At 33.6% G+C, this 19,675-nt stretch overlaps 1 protein-coding gene and 1 long non-coding RNA gene across 2 annotated transcripts in view; one reads left to right on the forward strand and one right to left on the reverse strand.

Annotated features, from left to right (window-relative positions):
• The first annotated feature begins 3,330 nt into the window (after positions 1 to 3,330).
• Positions 3,331 to 7,705, forward strand: LOC115414006 (uncharacterized). Its single transcript, XR_003934539.1, has 4 exons — positions 3,331 to 3,438; positions 4,541 to 4,570; positions 5,678 to 5,810; positions 7,421 to 7,705. It is a non-coding gene; the product is annotated as an uncharacterized LOC115414006 (long non-coding RNA).
• Positions 7,706 to 7,714: 9 nt separating this feature from the next.
• Positions 7,715 to 19,675, reverse strand: part of mslnb (mesothelin b) — a 77,694-nt gene continuing 65,733 nt past the window's right edge. The window contains exons 80-88 of the mRNA XM_030126689.1: positions 17,631 to 17,721; positions 17,392 to 17,521; positions 17,126 to 17,310; positions 15,791 to 15,958; positions 15,568 to 15,704; positions 13,328 to 13,467; positions 13,138 to 13,232; positions 10,665 to 10,980; positions 7,715 to 8,346 (exon numbers count right to left, since the gene is read on the reverse strand). Coding sequence (XP_029982549.1) covers positions 8,258 to 8,346; positions 10,665 to 10,980; positions 13,138 to 13,232; positions 13,328 to 13,467; positions 15,568 to 15,704; positions 15,791 to 15,958; positions 17,126 to 17,310; positions 17,392 to 17,521; positions 17,631 to 17,721 — 1,351 coding nt within the window. The 3' untranslated portion in view covers positions 7,715 to 8,257. The remainder of the gene's footprint in view (positions 8,347 to 10,664; positions 10,981 to 13,137; positions 13,233 to 13,327; positions 13,468 to 15,567; positions 15,705 to 15,790; positions 15,959 to 17,125; positions 17,311 to 17,391; positions 17,522 to 17,630; positions 17,722 to 19,675) is intronic.

Consider the following 19,675-nt stretch of genomic DNA (forward strand, 5'->3'; position numbering starts at 1 on the left):
ATCGATGGACCAAGTGCATTGCTGTAAATGGAGATTATGTTGAAAAATAAAATATAAATTATCAGTCTGTGTTGTTCTGTTCTGGGTGAGGCCATGAACTTATTGAACAGCCCATGGAAGGGCTGGTTTTCTGAAATTATGAACATTTGCTGAACATGAACCAGGAATAAGTTGAGATAAGAAAACAATTGTTCTTGCTTGGCCTAATGTGTCAGTTTTATATATTTCTTTTTTTTTTTTTTTTTCATTTCGATTAGTTGAGATTTTAAGTCTTTGCAACCCTTAGCTATGTTGTTTTTACACAGTTGTATTGAGCGTAGTACCTATTTCTCAGTCTCTTTATTAAAATACAAGGAAATGGGAAAGTATCGAACACAGCTTTAACCCTTTCATGCACGAATTATGAGAACCTTAATCAAAATTTTTACCTGAGTGTTTTTATTCCTCTTTAGGCATGAAAAAAACAATGTGACTGAAAACTTTCTTCTGAAAAATAAATTTAAAAAATAATAATAAAATAAAAATATTTTTTTTTAAAAATTAAAAAATACATCAAAAAATAATCATGAAAAAAAAAAAAATCTTCTGAACCTATTTTTCACGAAGTTGCAAAAATGTCCACTCAACTGGACACCATGCGTTTAATTTTTGAAACATGTATTTACTGATAAATTGTGTGAAAACTATGGGTAATGCTTGTGATTCTGGGGGTTTATGCTCAGGAGAGATCTACATAATGTTACCAATTCATGTCAGAAAAGATATGTAGTGTCTTAAAACTTTGATAAACATGTAAAAAAACAACAACAAAAAAAACAAAAAACAACGAAAAGAACAACAAAATCCATGAATATACAAGAAAACAGCTGTAGAATAGCTGTCCACTGTAGTGACCAGTATGCATGAAAGGGTTAAAAACTCCCAAAAATATAAACTTCATGGATTAAACAGGAAACAGTATGTAGTATTAACAAAAAGAAGCATTGAATGTATTGACTGAGACCCAGTGTAAAACAGATTAGTTCTATTTCCATAATTATTATATAACTTTACAATGATATTCAGTCAGATGTTCAGTCAGTGTTTTACAGAAACAGCCTTTAAACACTTAGAGTTCACTTTAAATGCAGTTATAAGTTGTATGTGCTTAAGTATGAGTGAAGAATGTGTGGACTTTTTGCTGCCTCTGACATATTATGTTGAATTCAGTCCTATAATATGTAGACAGATGTTGGATTGATCGTGTATGAGAGCGCTGAAGAGTTAAGTGTAAAATCTAATTTGGAGCAGAGAGACCATGTGCCGTTCATTTAGTCTGAATGGACGTTTCTTCAGTTCAGTTTCACCCCTGACAAATCACTGCAACATCCGTTCAATCCTTATGTTTTCTAGTAAAGCACACTTTTTTCCTGTTTTTCTACCTGCTTTGATTATTTATTTTGAATTATTATTATTATCTCCGCCAAGGAACGGTGGAGGTTATGTTTTTTTGGGGTTTGTCTGTTTGTAAGCAAGATAACTCAAAAAGTTATGGACGGATTTTCATGAAATTTTCAGGAAATGTTGATAATGGCAAAAGGGACAAATGCTTACATTTTGGTGGTGATGGGGGTGGGGGGGGGTTTGTTTTTTTTTGTCTGTTAGCAAGATAACTCCAAATTTGGTGGTGATCAGAGGGGAAGTCTGGCAGAGGTTTGTGCTCTCCGGGTGCTTTCTTTTTCTTCTTCTTCTTCTTCTTCTTCTTCTTCTTCTTATTATTATTATTATTATTATTATTATTATTATTATTATTATTATTATTATCCTATATTATAAAAGGGAAGTGGACTCAGGCATCACACAAAATCCGTAACGAGCTGACTGCTGCAGTTTGGCATTCTGTGTATTTTTGGTCAAGGAAGAGCTGATATTTCTTAAGAAAAGTAAATACAATTTTTACATTATTATGCCTCAATTTTTCATTCATACATATGCATTACATATCAGAACTACAAAGGCACACAACATTTAGTAACTGATAGATTATTATTCAAATGGTTTTTAACAATAATAATAATAATTGTTAAAAACTTAATGTTATTTAGACATTTCAGGTTGTTCATATTTGTTCAGGTTATTCACATTTTATTGTTAAAGGATAGTTTGTTAATATACAGGGTGGGGAAGCAAAATTTACAATATTTTGAGGCAGGGATTGAAAGACAGTGTATGACCAATTAGTTTATTGAAAGTCATGAGAATTTATTTGCCACAAGAAAATTTACATAATAGAAAATGTTTTTATTCTATGTGTCCTCCTTCTTTCTCAATAACTGCCTTCACACTCTTCCTGAAACTTGCGCAAGTGTTCCTCAAATATTCAGGTGACAACTTCTCCCATTCTTCTTTAATAGTATCTTCCAGACTTTCTCGTAATAGTTTTGCTCATAGTCATTCTCTTCTTTCCATTATAAACAGTCTTTATGGACACTCCAACTATTTTTGAAATCTCCTTTGGTGTGACGAGTGCATTCAGCAAATCACACACTCTTTGACGTTTGCTTTCCTGATTACTCATATGGGCAAAAGTTTCTGAAAAGGTATGGATAATAGTGTTAGGTATGATTATGACATCAATATATGTTTGGTTTCAAAACAACTGACGTAGTGCCTGCTGAGAAAAAAACAACTAAATGTTCATTGTAAATTTTGCTTCCCCACCATGTAAATATTTTCAAAATTTGTTATTTTGTAGTTCTTGTGTTATTTTTTACAGTAAAACAAAGAAAAATATGGAGTTGGTGTCATTTATAGGCATAATGTAATAATATTTTTTCATATTAAACTAAGAAGAAAGTTTGGAGTCATTATTTCTAGGTTATTATGCTATTATTTTTATTTTTACTTTTTTTTTATTTTTGAGGTAACAATTGGTCTGTATGTGACCCCTGAACTAAAATGAGTTCAACATCCTTGGCTGTTAATGTCTTATGTGTGATTTTTTCATCTTGCAAATGTATCCCTCTGGTCAGATTGGACCTTTTTTTGGCCCACCAGCCGCATGTTTGACACTTGTGCGCTAGAGGGTATAAATTATACAGACACCTGAGGCTTAAGACACAATCACATTTCTCTTATAGATGTTTGGAAAAGGCAAGACAGGTATTAGTAACAGATAACAGGCACTCATTCATTTCATGACTGTGCTTTGAAAAAATCCGCAGTTATACAAATGAGACTGATGAAACTGTGTTGCATTAAGCTGATAAAGGAGTGTCTTGTCAGATGTCAACTGATCCTCTGGGTTTGATTGAGGGTTGGGTCAGTGAAGTAGACATAGAATTCCACAAATCTTATGACTTCTGGGGAAGTAAACAAGGTTGGCAAGGATAGAGGACGCCCTGCAGAAAACTGAGAACTCACTGTGAATACAGTCTGATCCGTCCGTCCTCTACTACTGTAAGTATTCTGCCTTTAACCTGTTTAACCAATTCTGTATTTTTAGAATAAGGGCCAGGATTTCTTTTTCTTTACAATAGAGCTACACCTACATGCCAATTATGTTTTCAGAGGTGGCAAAAGTCCACACACAGTCCTTCTGAGTACAGATACTTGCACAGAAGCACTGGTTTGGTTTCTTTCCTGGTATAAACAAGAAAAAGTACAGTGTAGGTCTCATTTTATATTAATTTTATATGAAAACCATCAAACCCTTATGACTCAGAGTAAAAAAAACATTTCAATGTCAACAATAGAAGGTGGATGTTATAGTGCCTTTTCTTTGCCTTTCCTCTCTGTTTTGTTAAATGTCTTTCAATTTCTTTGGTCTTGTCATTTTACGTCTTTTTTGTAGTGCTGCATTATATTACCTCGTCACACATTTCATGTCTTACATCCTTTACATTTTTTTCACCTTGTCACGTCATTTTTATCCTGTTACGTCTCATTCCGTGTTGCTTCTTTGTCTCTTTTACACCATTGTGATCCTGTTAGGATTTTTACATCGCTTGTTTCATTATGTCCTCTATATTTTCATCTTATTACATCTTTTACATTGTTTTCATCTTACAGATACAGACGCATATTAGCTTATATATATATATATATATATATATATATATATATATATATATATATACCACCTTTTTGCATCTCTTTGTCTCATTTGTTTAATTTTAATTTTATTTTTTTTTACGTGCTGCATCTTTTCAACATCATTCCCATCATATTACTTTTTTTTCATCCTGTTATGTCTTTTACATTATTTTTATCTTTTGCTCCTTGTGTAATTGTTCCATCCATGTAGATTGCAATCAGTTATGATTTTAATAAAGCAAAATAAAAAAATAAATGATTCTCTTTAAATGTACGATTACTTTCTGAAAATGCAAGTAGAAAGTACAGATATTTGTGTAAAAACTGCAGATACTTTGAAAACACTAGTTCAGACAAAACTAGTGCTACAGATTATCATAATACTATTTTCTGTCTTGTCTACATAAAACATTCTGTTTTATCAGTATTTGTACATCTGCTGATATTTGATTTTGTTACTGTCCAGGAATGATGGAAAATGCACAGGTTTCAGTTGGTGAGTATCTAAACTTTTACACATCTTTGGGCCTCGTGCAGCGACATTCTTGTAATTTATACTTCTAATTAGTTTTTCATTAAGAGAAAGACATTCTGACCAGCCAGAACTGCTCTGACACAGGTGTGATGATTGTTCAGTCCCACCTGACTGTAAATTGGAGGGGCGTCACCAGTTAGTATATGTAACACCCATTAAACACTATAAAAGGGCAGGTGTTGTGCCTTGTGCAAACAGCTGACTTTGGGTCAGCGGTTTCATAGACGAACCATTTAAGGAGCAGCAAGAAAAAGATGAACTTTAGCAGCAGCGAAATTGGAATGCTTTAAAATCAAATCAAATAAAGAAAACATGTCATGGTGTTGTAGGAATAGAAAATATACAGCAGTGGATGACTGTCCTGAAATAAGTGTGGGCTGTAGACAGACTAACGTGTATGGATGACATCATCATCTGGGTCTGAATGAAAACTGTTTGACTGAATATTAATATCAGAAAAAAAAAAAAAAAAAAAAAAAAAAAATATATATATATATATATATAATAGATAGATAGATAGGTAGATAGATAGATAGATAGATAGATCTATATCTATAGATAGATAGATAGATATAGATACATAGATTTTTTTTCTTTTGTTATTGCAGATGAAGGCCACCTCAGATTTTTCTTTTCAAAGAAAATGTGAATCTGGATTTATTGGACACGGACCCCCCCCCCCCCCCCCCCTCTTTTTTTTTTTTTTTTTTTTTTAAATCTATATATGGTTTATTATGACAAAAACAAATCTGAGAGTGAATACTATATATTTCCACTGTCTTTAGTGGTGTCCTTTAGTTGAATTATTTATTTTGTTTTTTTATTTTTTCTAATCCAGAGGTGTCCAGTCAGACACTCCACTTTGTTCAATTGAAGAATAAGATATTTTTCAACCACAAATTTAATAATCAATCAAAGAAAGTCCTCTAAAACATAAAATAATCTGAATTAGATTGGTAACAGTTCACTCGACCACTTGGAATTTTTTTTTTTTTTATCTTACTTGGAGTCAGAGCAAAAATAAGAAAACATTCACTTTTATTTTTTGTTCATCCTCATTCTGTGCAGTGTCCGTGGGTCCGTTAGGGGTCGGTCCAGTCCAGGTCTCATGTCCTAAATGTCATCAGACGGTTCTGTCCAAAGTGGACTACACCTCTGGTCTGCTCACATACCTGTTCTGTGGAGGCCTCTTCTTCTGTGGGTAAGAAACTCCACCCTGATATTTATGGTGCATTTAAGGACAGGGGAAAAGTCAGTGTCATTATCCACCCACAAGAGAAAAGCAGCATAAAAGGACTGAAATATTTATAGAGAATACAAGATCTATAGATGAACAAACAGGAAAACGTACGCTGGTGGTAAACACAGGTGTAAAAGCACCTGGTATTCACAGGTGGTCTCCCATCCTAACACTGACCAGGCCCAACCCTGAAGGTGTGTTCAGGGCGGTACAGCCATAAACAGTAACACAAACACTCAACAGTACACTCACAACTGAACTAGTGTGTTTATTTTATTCTCAAAGGAACAAAATCTGCCAAAATGATCAGAACACTTTGACTGCTTCAGACTTATCTTCATTTTGCATTTTGTTCTCAGCTGCATTTGAATAGTTTTTATTCATCAGTTCAGATCTGCAGTTTCTTTAAGCTTAAAGTTTATTTCTGTTTATCTGTTTTAGCTATTTATCTGTTTTTGTTTTTTTCTTTGTTTGTTTTTCTCATTCCTATACTTTTTATTGCTTCCCTACTGTAATGCTTTTAATGTTTTATGTAAAGCACTTTGAATTGTCTTGTACATGAAATGTGCTTTATAAATAAACCTGCACTGCCTTGCATTTACATTTATATGATGAAAACAGCTGATTTTAACAAAGGTAAATGTGTAATGCCAAATAAATTGTGATCATAAATTTATCTTCACCTTTAGCAATACATTTTTTTATATATATTTTTTATTTTTCATTCATTTCTCCGCAGATTTAAATGAGTGTAACATCTATATATTGTTATCCTCTAAAACAGAATTTTTTTTAAAGGTGACCAAAGAATAAAGATGTAAAATGTACTGTAAAATAAGAGAATAACAGCCAACGTGTAGACATATTCACATTTTACACTACACTTGTGTTAAAATATGCGCAATGACATGAATTTTGAGAAGCAACAGTTTGTTCTTCTTCATTTCTCTGTAAGATTATCATCATTAGTGTTAGTTTCCTTCTTAGTACGGTAACAGGCAGGTGGTGTGAGCTTTTACGCTTCTGTTTACCACCAGCGGAGGACGCTGCTGCTGCTTTACATTCCTGTGCTACTGAAGTGTTTTAACTTAGATTTAATTGTTAAATTGAGACAAGCATCAATTTTTGTACCACATTTTTTAATTAGTATTGAACATTTCCTTTTGCTTTTGTCTGTTTTTCTCCCTTTCCACATTTTACTGAACAATAATGGATGTGTCTGGTTGCTTTCATTTCTTTGTATGTCTGGACAAAATACAATTAATATTATTAATCAAGCTTAATCTTTCTACTGTGAAAAAATGTAAAATCATAAAATCAATATAAATGCATCCTCTGGAGGTTTTAGTCTAAATTAACGTGAGATTTAATGTGAATAGTTTTTTTGTTCTTGGATGAAATGTAATTTAATGATTTAGATTATTGTTGACACCAAAGTAAACACAGAGAGTCAAGTCAATAAATATTTTCCTCTTGTTTTCCATAAATAAACATGTTGTGATGTTCTGAAAACAGTTTGTGAGCAGATGGGATATGTCAGAGTTTGTGACATGAGCGTCTGTTCTCTCCAGCTTTGTTTTCGGCTGCTGCCTCATCCCCTTTTGTGTGGATCGACTGAAAGATGCGAAACACTCCTGTCCAACTTGCAAGACTGTTCTTGGCGTCTATAAACGTTTATAACTTAGAGGATGTTCAACTTCCAAACACTCAGTATCCAAGAAACTGTGTCTGATCTAATCACACTCTGATCATAATGAGTAGTCACTTATTAACCTATAAACCAGTTTTTGTTTTCTTTTATTCATTTGTTACTTGCTGTGTAGTTTTAAGTATTAGACTTAGACTCGAACCAACTTAAACATATATTTTTTTAATGGATTTATTGTTAAGGTGAAACAGTACAGATGAAAATATGTTACCCTCAAACCATGAATTATAAAAATTAAAAGGAAGCAAGTGATGAAAGTTCATACGGAGTGCAAATTAACCTGCATTTGTTATGTATCGGATACAGAGTCTGTATTACAAAATATATTGTCTGTTTTGTTACAAATGGATTCATAGGATTACCTGAACTGATTGTCACCTTCATACGTTTTCTGTTAAACCTTCATCTGAACATTTGTAACAATTACACAGCTGAAATAAAAAGAGAAAGTACTAAAAATAAATGAACATGAGAACAATGTACATATGTAAAAGTTTCATTTCAAAAATATGTTTGTCTCTGATGATCTAACGTTATTGGACATGTAGCATTAGCAAATGCTCTTTTATATATAGGCCTGTATTGTGATCTAAGTTAACTCTGCCTATAAGCATTGTTGTTTTTACAATATTTCCTTCTACCTGTGATAAATACACAATTTTGTATCATTAGAAACTGTCGCATCAAGCAGTCCCTTTTTTCAGTCAAAAATGAGCTGAGAAGTAGCGATGAGCACAAAAAGAACGATGACGGATAAACCAAGGTCTGGTCGGAGACGAGGACCATTACCTGAAAGAACACAAACTCACATTAGTCATATTCTTTCTAATTTACACTGATTTATCACAGTTTAAATACAATCTGATGTGAGTGCAACAAATTCCAGAAAAAAATTCCCCAAATCACTCATTTTAATCCTTAAAGATCTAGGACTATTTCTGTGGCGATGTCTAAATCAGGGGTGTCAAACTCATTTTAGTTCAGGGGCCACATTCAGCTAAATTTGATCTGAAGTGGGCCGAACCAGTAAAATAATAACATAATATATAAATAATGTCAACTCCAAACTTTTCTCTATGTTTTAGAGCGAAAAAACTAAATTTATATTACAAGAAGAGTTACATCTACAAATTATCCTTTCAAAAGATGTGAATAACATGAACAAACTGAAAAAATAAGTGTAATTTTAACAATATTCTGCCTCAGTTTATCATTTACGCATGTACATTATAACTGACAGATCACAGTTGATCTACAGACACACAAAACATTTAGTAACAGGCAGAATATTGGTAAAGTTGTGTGTACTTTTCTTAAGACATTTCAAGTTGTTCATATTTGTTCAGGTTATTCACATTTTTTGCAAAATTATACTTTGTTTTAGTGTAAATACATGAAAATATTTATATTTACAAAGAGAAAAATTTGGAGTTGTCTTTATTTATATGTTATTATGATAGTATTTTACTGGTCCTGCCCACTTGAGATTGAATTGGTCTGAATGTGGAACCTGAACTAAAAGGATTGTTAATATCTTAGTGTAATTTTTGCATTTCACAAATTCATCCCAAGGGCTGGATTGGACCCTTTGGCGGGCCGGATTTGGCCCCTGGGCCGCATGTTTGACACCTGTGATCTAAATGATTTCTCCCTCCATTGAATGAATGAATTTATTTTTTGGTTTTACATCAATTATTGTACTCAGTACATCAATTGTAATAAACATAAAAACAAAAAAAGGAATAGGCTAGAAGCAAAAGCTCATTTTTTTTGCCTATCCTTTTCAACTAATACACTGCTTACATCAACTTAAATGTGTACGGCATCGAGCATTCCTACCATAATAATAACAACAAATAAAGAAATAAAGAAAAGTCAACAACAAAAACACATCTACCATCTCAATTCAATATTTCTGAATAATTTAAACTTAAAGTACTCTTTTTTTTTCTTTTTTTTTTTTTAACTTTGCCAAAGGAGTGGATAACTTAAATGCAACATAAGGTCCATTCCATAATTTCACCCCCACAATCCCAGTTCATCTAGACTTCACATCTGCCCCCACTCTAATCCACTCACACATAGCAAAATCTCTGAAATTCGAATTACTCTCTCTTAATTCTAAGAAACCACGCCTGATCTTTGCGATAATACTATTTTGATCCTTCATGTTCCATATACCTATTTAGAAACAATTCTTTATACCTCTTTTTAAATACATTTATGTTTGTACTTTCCTTTATCTCCTGTTCTGGATTGTTCCACAGTCACTCCACAGCTTGTTACGCACATACTTTACACATTTAACCTATCCTAAGTGATTCACATTTATTATAAAATTATCCTCCTCTAAGACAATTTTAAACTCAACTTCCTCATTTATTTGCTAAAAGACTGAGTGTGCCCTACTTATAAAGTCAAATATTTAATAAATGACAACTACTGCGAAAACATTTTCTTAGCTTTAGCTCGGAAGCTAATTAAGCTAACATATTTAAGCTAACCTTTATTTTGTTTAACATATATTTAAGGGGGTCTTCAATAATTTATGATTTATTTAGTAAAACTCTATCCTACAATAGAAGAGAAATATTTCATAAATGACATAAAGAGTGTGTCCTCCTTAACAAATCTTTTTTTTTTTTTTAAATGACAGTTGTTGCCAGCAAATTTTCTTCGAACAAATAAAATGATATGCCATTTTTATGACTGAATTTTTGTATTGTGATAATATAATACATTTTTTAAATTCTATTTATTTATTTATTTATTTAACCGTACACCAGGTGTTTTCCATGTTATTATTCTTATTCTTATTATTCATTCATTTTCTGAACCTGCTTTATCCTCACTAGGGTCACGGGGGTCGCTTGGAGCCTATCCCAGCTACATAGGGGCGAAGGCGGGGTACACCCTGGACAAGTCGCCAGTTCATCGCAGGGCTATTATTATTATTATTATTATTATTATTATTATTATTATTATTATTATTATTATTATTACATTTTTGGCCATATAAGTCAGTCCTAAAATGAGAAGAGCCTCTCAAGTTTAGGTATTTGATGATTAAGTCTGGAATTCTTCTGTTTTGCATTGACATCACTTACCTGTGGTGGCAGATCCTGCAGTAGTGGCTGAAGGCGGTTTGGCGGTGGTAATAGTAGAAGTAACAGGAGCTGCAGTAGCTTTGGTGTTGGAGGTGGCACCAGGGCTGGGTGTCACAGTGACTGAGTTGGAGGTCACTGTGGTGTTGGTGGGGGTTACGACCCGAACTATTCCTCCGGTGAGACCCACTCCCAGTTTGTCCAGGTCAGTCTGCAACTGCCTACTAATCCAGTTCTGTACCAGGCTCTGATTTTCATAGGACTTCAGTTCTGGCTTGTTGGTGCCAAGAAGACCACCAACTTCGTCAACAGTCAGGTTCTAGAAAGAAAAGAGCAGAAACCTTAAATTCAGATGTCAGATGGTGTAACACGACGGTGGAGCTGAAATACAAATATTGAACTGATTAGTCAAACTTCATTTGTGTGGCATCTCTCATACAGATTAGTGCAGTTTAAAAAAGATTTAGAAATGACAAATAAGTCGGAAAAACAATTAAAGCCGCAAGTGGCATCGAAAAGCCCTCGCCAAGGACATGTCCAGTACAAGTATGTCCATCATTCAGCAGGTGGCGCTCTACCACCAAATTTTAATGTCTTCTGATGAATGTGTGTAGGCCTGGGAGATTAACAACTGATTCAAATTTGAGCCAAATGGGTGTTCGTATGTCCGAACTGATGGAATTTTTGTAAAGGTAAATTTGTAGGGGGCGCTATAGTGCAAAATTTCAATATCTTCTGACAAACGGTTGCAGGCCTGGGAGATTGACAACTGATTCAAATTTGAGCCAAATAGGCGATTGTATGTCTGAACTGAAGCAATTTTAGTAAAATGAAAATTGTAGGGGGCGCTATGGAGCCAAATTTAATATTTTTCCAGTGAATGGGTGTAGGCCTGAGAGATAGATGTCTTAGGCAAAATTTGAGCCACATCAGTGTTTTTATGTCCGAACTGATGTAATGTTCATAAAGGTATATTTGTAGGGGGCGCTATAGTGCAAAATTTCAATTTCTTTTGATAAATAGGTGTAGGCCTGGGAGATACACAATTCATTCAAATTTGAGGCAAATCAGTGTTCATATGTATGAACTGAGCCAGTTTTTGTAAAGGTATATTTGTAAGGGGCGCTATTGTGCGAAATTTTAATGTCTTCTGATGAATGGGTGTAGGGCTGGGAGATTGACAACTGATTCAAATTTGAGCCAAATAGGTGATCGTATGTCTGAACTAAAGCAATTTTAGTAAAATTAAATTTGTAGGGGGCGCTATGGAGCCAAATTTCATATTTTTCCAATGAATGGGTGTAGGCCTGGGATATGTACAACTGATTCAAATTTGAGCCAAATAGATCATCGCATGTCTGAACTGAAGCAATTTTCGTGAAGGTAAATTTGTAGGGGGCACTATAGTGCAAAATTTTTTAAATTTTTCCAATGAATGGGTGTAGACCTGAGAGATAGATGTGTGAGTCAAATTTGAGCCAAATCGGTGTTTGAATGTCCGAGGTGAAGCAATTTTTGTAAAAGTAAATTCAATAGGCCCTGCGCCGACTTTACTCGGTTTGGACCTAAATATAACAGGAGGACAAAAGTTAGATTGAAATAACAACTAGATACAATTAAAAAGAATATATCATATAAAATGGATCTAAATACAATAAAACACAAAAACACTAACATAAATGAATATGTTAAAAGAAAATCAATAAACTAAGTAAAATCAACAAACCATAAAAGAGAATAATACTGAATAACATCAGGCCTAAAACAATAAAAACTTATTATATTATTCATTAATTTTACATTAAAGATGCCAACACTTCCAGCAACTTACAACTACATGCGAAAAAGCTTGATTAAAGATTTTGTTCTTGCATTTTGGATTACCTAATTACCTTTTTCCAGAGCTTAATTTATACACTGAACATTTCAGACATGTATGAAAGCTTTAAACATAAGTAAAAACTCATTGTCTGTATTTTAGTAATTTGTTTATCAAAAACATAGACATTTCATGACCTATGTCTGTGTAAATGGGTCAAGTAAAAACTGTAAATATAGAAAGTAGAAGTGTAATATTTCTTAATCTGCTCCACATATGTTACTTGTTCAGTGCAGCCAGACCACATCAAGATTTTTGCCAGAGGTAAATCCAAGATAATTCAATTTTGTGATCATTTTCTCTGTCTGAAAATGTCAGTGTATTGTTGGTTGAGCTGTAAAAATCTATAGGATAGTTATTAATATGTAGAATACATTTTAAAAGGGAATCAAGCGGTCCTAGGGTAACTTATGTGGATTAAAGTAAAGCAGCCCTAAACCTGATCCCTGGGGAACCCCACTGGCTATGTTATTGGTTTTGCAGAAGTTGTTATTTATTGAAACAACTGTCAGAGAGATTAGAACAAAAACAGTAAAAAAACAAACAGTACCCATCAGACGACTTCTTATGGTTTACACACACTATCACAGTACTGACCAGTACAACGTTTTCATCCAGACTGGTGAATGTTGCCATGTCCATATTTACATCGGCAGGCACCAAGCTTCTGATATACTCTTGTGAAGCTCCCCCTGGAGGCCAAGAAAGGAAGAGAAGACTTAATTTATAGTCTTTCAGTTTGTGTGCAGACTTTCTGCATGAAGCGATGGTGTGAGTGTTAGCGTACCCAGGTAACTCTTCGAGAGCTGGTAGGAGGGAACTGAAACAGTTGAGCGCGTGTTGGAATTAAATGCTTTTACGGCGATGTCGAACAGGGCTTTCTTTTTCTCCAGAGTGCAGTTCGACACATCCAGTTCATTTGCATCTCTGCAGGAAAAACACACAAGTAAGCAAGAGTAAACAACACTGCAATAAACAAAGAGGAACACACCTAACTTTAACCTGAAACTGAAAACTAATAGACTATAGTGGTGTATTTGTGCAGTAAATCTTATATTTTTCAATGTGAAAACTATTGTATTGTACTATTTTTGCACAATTGCGCTAAGAAGCTACTTGTAATATTTTATCTTTAAACATTAAAAATGTCAGATCTCATCATCAGTATATGAAACGGTAAAGCTGTCTGTATTGTACTGTACTACAAAGACGTCAACAAGGGGTAACATGTGAACCACCCAGCCCTGTTTCATACCACTTTGTATTAAGTCACTGAGCCCATTTACATGCACACTAAAACTCTGATCATTATTCAATTTCTGGAGTTAACAGATTATTCAAGTGATCATGTAAACAGCATAATCTGGTATGTTTTATCAGATAGCAGCAGTAATCTGATTATGAGTAATCAGATTAACACACCTGAATTTCTTCCCAATACTCTAATGTCTTTGTGGATATAAACCTGCTGATCTGATCTATTTCGTTCTTTTACATCTGCACATGTGCAAAAAATTGTAGAAAACTGAAGTGATGTAGTCAAATATGAGTGGAATCCAGTAATAGGAGGTTTGATTCAACTCCCGCTATTTACATACGAATGAAAGAAATCTGATAGTGGATTAAAACGTCTAAACCGGGTTTATTCAGTTATCACATTTCTGAAGTGCATGTAAACACATCAGATCTGATTGTTACAGTTATCTGATTACTAACAGTTATCAGATTTTTATGTTGAAATCTCAAAAAAGACAAATTTATTTTAACTTTTTGCCAGATTCAGTGAGAACAAATAGATTTTTAAAGCATTTCAAAGTAGACCAAAGAGCTCCGCCAACATAAAAGCACTTTTTCTTTCTTTTCTTTTTTCCCCCAAAATTCTGACATTTCTAATACCAGCAGTATCTTACTCGTGTTTAGGTTTTTAAATCTTGTTTTTGAAGTGTGTGATGTAGGCATTATTTTCAATATTTGGACTGCTTTTCTTTTACTTTATTATGTTTTAAAATCCTGGATAAACTTTATAATATTCAAAATTCTGATACCTTTAGTTGTTATTAACATTTACTTGTACTTTGCTTTCATTACTTGAGTACATTTAATTGTAGATTACTTGTTATACTTAAGTACAGTAAATACTAGATACTTAACAACTTTAACTTAAGTAGCATTTGGTGACTTGAACTTCTACCAAAGTACTTTTTTGTTAGGTTACCTGTACTTCTACTCAAGTGTGACTTTGCAGTACTATATACAACTCTAAGTATATACAGTGAACTAATTCTGTCAGTGTTTTCTGTACTTTCTATCTAGCACACAGGTGTCAAACATGCGGCCCGGGGGCTAAATCCAGCCCACTTAAGGGTCCAGTCCGGCCCTTGGGATGAATTTGTGAAATGCAAAAATTACACTAAGATATTAACAATCCTTTTAGTTCAGGTTTCACATTCAGACCAATTCAGTCTCAAGTGGGTCATAATAACCTATAAATACTCACAACTCCAAATTTTTCTCTTTGTAAATGTAAATGTGTTCATGTATTTACACTAAAAGTATAACATTGTAAAAATGTCGGAATAACCTGAACAAATATGAACAATCTGAAATGTTTTAAGAGAAGTAAGGGCAATTTTAATAATATTCCACCTGTTACTAGATGTTTTATGTATCCACTGTGATCTGTAAATTATAATGTACATGTGTAAATGATAACCTGAAGCATAATATTATTAAAATTACACATTTTCAGTTTGTTCATCTTATTCACATTGTTTGAAAGGATAGTTTGTAGGTGCAAACATTTTCATAATGTAATTTTACTTTTTTCACTCTAAAACATCGAGAAAAGTTTGGAGTTGACATTATTTATATATTATTATATTACAATTTTACTGGTTCGGCCCACTGCAGAACAAATTTAGCTGAATGTGGCCCCTGAACTAAAAAGACTTTGACACCCCTGATCTAGCAGGTCAATTCAAGTGTTCACACATTGGATTTTAAGTCTTGACTCTATCAGCTTCTTACTTAAGGCTTTGTTCGGTAATCGTCTTCAAAACATCAACGTCTAGAGAGCACAGGTTGACTCCTCCGAGGGCATTTAGCTCTGCAGTACCAAGGCTGTTCCCATCAATACTCAGATACTTAGTGATGACAGCCTTAGCCTGAAGAAACAGATCATATGGTCATGAGAACATGTAAGTACACGGTGGACACGTACATGCATTACACATCTAATGTGTGAACCTACCAGACTCGGGTCCCAAGTCCCATCTGACGGGTCCATCAGAGCAGACAGGGTGTCAATTGTAGTGATAGTCCACACATTGATGTCTTCAACTGTGGCCACACAAGCTGCTGGTCCCAAGAGTTGAACCTGATCTTCAGGGATCGAGGCTGAAGCACCGGTAGAATAAGCCTAAATATTTGAGAAGCAGTAATAAGAAATTATGACCAGGAAAAATAGAAAAAACTGTCACCAAGTCAAGTCAATCACTTAAATCCATCCACCATCATTTCTAAAACCACAGCACAAACATGTCAACTTTCCATCTGTTTCAATTTTCTAAAAATCACTACATTTTAGGATTTTGTGAACAGATGAAAAATAAAAACATGAGCACATTTGCAGAATCATGCTGGGGATGGGATGCTAATGTAGTGAATTTGGTCGGTTTATTAGAGATCTGCACTCTCCAAGTGTCTATTTATTAATAGGAAATTATTTTTTATTCATCTGCTGTGATATTGACCTTTAAAACTCCACATTTTTGTAACACTAGATGTTGACACTATACAGACATGTGGTAAATTACAGTCAAATCAGAGGGTTATTGATTTTGTAAATTGTTGTCTAATGTTAACAAACTAACATTAGAATTCAGGGAATTTTTTTTTCACAATCATCAGGATCTTGTATAAAAAATTTAAATTCTAGACACAGAATAAAAGATGTTTCTTTGCTGGGATGTTACTCAAACCATTAGTTTCATAGAAATTAGATTTGATGAAGGACAGTCATACCCTTTGTCCTTATGATATTATATTAATGCCCGGCATATTTTTCTAAACAGGTATTTTCCTCATGCATTAAAAACAAGTGAAAAAGAAAGTGGAGTTTACTAGATTGGGACTAATTTTGAATTTTAAATTAAAGATAAGTAAACTAGATTACTGTCCTTTTAGGGTGGTTCAGTCAAACCAAGACAAACATTATTCTGCCCAAGTCTTTACTTTCAATCTGATCACAATTTGTCTGCTGAGGTGGGTGAATAGTCTTCGAGAAACTGAACAAATTTTTGGAGTTCAAACACTGTAAAAATTTGTAAAAGAAAAAAAAAAATCTAAAAATTTAATTCAGCCATTAAATGGTTTGGACAAAAATTCGGAACAGACGGGTGGGCCAGAAAGACAGATGGAATTCCTGGTATTACTATATACCCCCCCTATGGGCAAGTGTGGGTATTTTTTTTTTAAATTCTTAAATACATTCTTCCATGTGGTTGTGCATATTATTCATATTATCCTGTACATACTTACATCCAAAGTATATTTACAATCCAACTGTAATTATTTTTCCACCTACCTCACGTAGCTTCCTCAGGACAATCCTCAGGTAGTCTTTATCGTCCACCTTATCAGTGATGGCAGCCAAGTTGTTTTTAACGGTTGTGTTACTGAGGCAGGAATCAAACTGGTTTATGTCGTCGTAGTCGAAGGGGAAGGTTTCATCACTGATCGTCACCTGGGTGATCACTCCCACCGTACATTCTAAAACAGAAGAAGAGCAAACACGTTTAATGATACAAACAAAACTTTTTAAATAAGAAACCTCACATACCAGACACTAACCTACTGATCGCTTGGTCTTGGTTTTAATTGACATTCTCACTTCTTTCTTCAGCTGCCTCCTCTTCCTTCTGGGCACTTTGTTGCTCTTAAGAACTTTCAGGAAGTATTTTAAGAATGTCTTCTTTGTTTTCTGCTCACAAGAGTTAAAGAGTTGCATGACATTTCACACAGGAGGAACATTCCAACGCAGTTTGTTTTTTCACTAAATTAAGACATTAATTGACTAATGTATCACTCACTTTAGGAAAATGATCATAGAATGTTGAAGTCATGTAGAGCGGTAGCATCCCAAGGTCTCTCAAGGTCTGTTCATTCCAAGTTGACACAGCTCTATTAAAGAAAAGAAAAGAAAAAGAAATGGTTACTTTTATTTCCTTTGTAGCTCGCCAGCTGACTGCCGGTGTTATCTTTGTGATCATCTTCATCGTCTTCGTTAGCAATTTCTTCAAACATCTTCTCTGATGAAACTAATGGCTGGATTCATTTCATTTCATCATATGTAGACTTTCATTTGGTTCCATGACCTTTGACCTTGACTGACCTTGAAGGGAAAGTCAACATCACCAGTGTTTACATTTCAACAATCTTCTTCTCCAAAACTACTGGTCAGATTAATTTCAAGTTTTTAATGTAGTTTCCTTGGGACAATGTCTACAAACTGTTCATAGTTTTTTTAAAAAAATTAGATTTTAGAATTTTTGATGAATTTTTGAAGTATTAAAAATGTGCCTTTACTTATAATTAGCCATATTTTGATGATTTATAACAAGGGAATGGTTAGAGATATTAATATAGTTACTATTGAGCACTGATAGAAAGTCATGTATGGACTTTCATTTAATACAGTGGTTCCCTACCTTTTTTGGCTCTTGACCCCATTTTGACATCACAAATTTCATTCAAAATGGAGACTTTTTCTTTTTTGCTAAAATTAATTTGTTTTTGATCATATAATAGTTTGCTTTACTATGTTGTAAATAAACATTCATTTCAGATGACATTTAGTCTACATAACGTATATTATTATGGACAGAGGCAGAAAAGCCAGGTGTAGATTACTGCACAAAGTGAGAATTTGATTTTCCTTGATCAGGATATGTACAGTCAGTCCAGCTTGGATTTACAAGGCTGACAATTAATACTGAACAAACAAGAACTCAAACTATGAATTATGAAAGAGCTGCAGCATCTGAAACTGACCACAATGAACATTTGAAAGATAAACAGTACCACAGCGCTTCAGTTTCAGCTTCACAGTTTGTCATGTCTTTTATGGATTGGGATTGTCTCTGTCAACTCACCATGTATTTTTTATTAGTAAATTTCCTATTTTTTATTTTTATCAATGACTAGAAATTTCAGGCGATCCCATTTGAATTCCAGGTGACCCCACGTGGGTTCCCAACCCCAAGGTTGAAAAACACTGATTTAATTAGTTGAGCTCTCCTCCAGTGAAAGTACCACCCAACTCTATTGGGAAATTGATCCCCTGCATCAAAACGACAGGACTCTAACATAGCAGCAGAACCTGACAACCTCACAAATTCATCTTGCTATTGATTCTTGATAGAACCTCACGATGATGACGAAGAGGATGACAACAAATATTTGAGGTCAAACATTATGAAAATTAAGTCAGAATATTATAAACAACATAGTGTTAATATTTATATAAATATATTAATAAGAATAACATTGTAATTATATGAAAATAATAACTTTTTCTGAAGCACACATGTCATTTGCTGAGTCAACAGACTCACCCATCACTTCATCATTATTTGAAGCTACATGATTTCTTAATTTCTTTTTAAAAATGTCATACATCTTAAAACTCTGACTTAATTTTTGTAACAATGTGACTATCACAAAATGTTATGACTTTAATCTGTTAATATCAGACTCTTTCTTTTATTGCCATTCTAATAATAAGATTTTAAGCTTGATGCTAGCAGCATGTATAATTTTATGCCATGGTAAAAAAAAAAAAAAAAAAAAAACTGCAGTTTTAATGGCTTTAAATTAGGCTAATTTTGGCTTGTGTGGAGATTTTGAAAAAAAAAAAAAAAAAAAAAAGAAAGTCTAAAAAAATCAGGAAAATGGACATAAACAAGCAAGCAAGCAAACAAACAAATAATGCAAAAATGTCCCTGATGAAGCACAGAAATAAGGAGATGACCAAAGGCTTCAGTTTAGAAATGGAATAGAGAATGGATTAGATTAACATTTGCTTTTTCTATTCTATTATAATTTATTCTTTATACCAATTATTTATTCTTATAGT

The sequence above is a fragment of the Sphaeramia orbicularis genome, chromosome 1, assembly GCF_902148855.1.
Source record: "Sphaeramia orbicularis chromosome 1, fSphaOr1.1, whole genome shotgun sequence".
Classification (NCBI taxonomy): Eukaryota; Metazoa; Chordata; class Actinopteri; order Kurtiformes; family Apogonidae; genus Sphaeramia; species Sphaeramia orbicularis.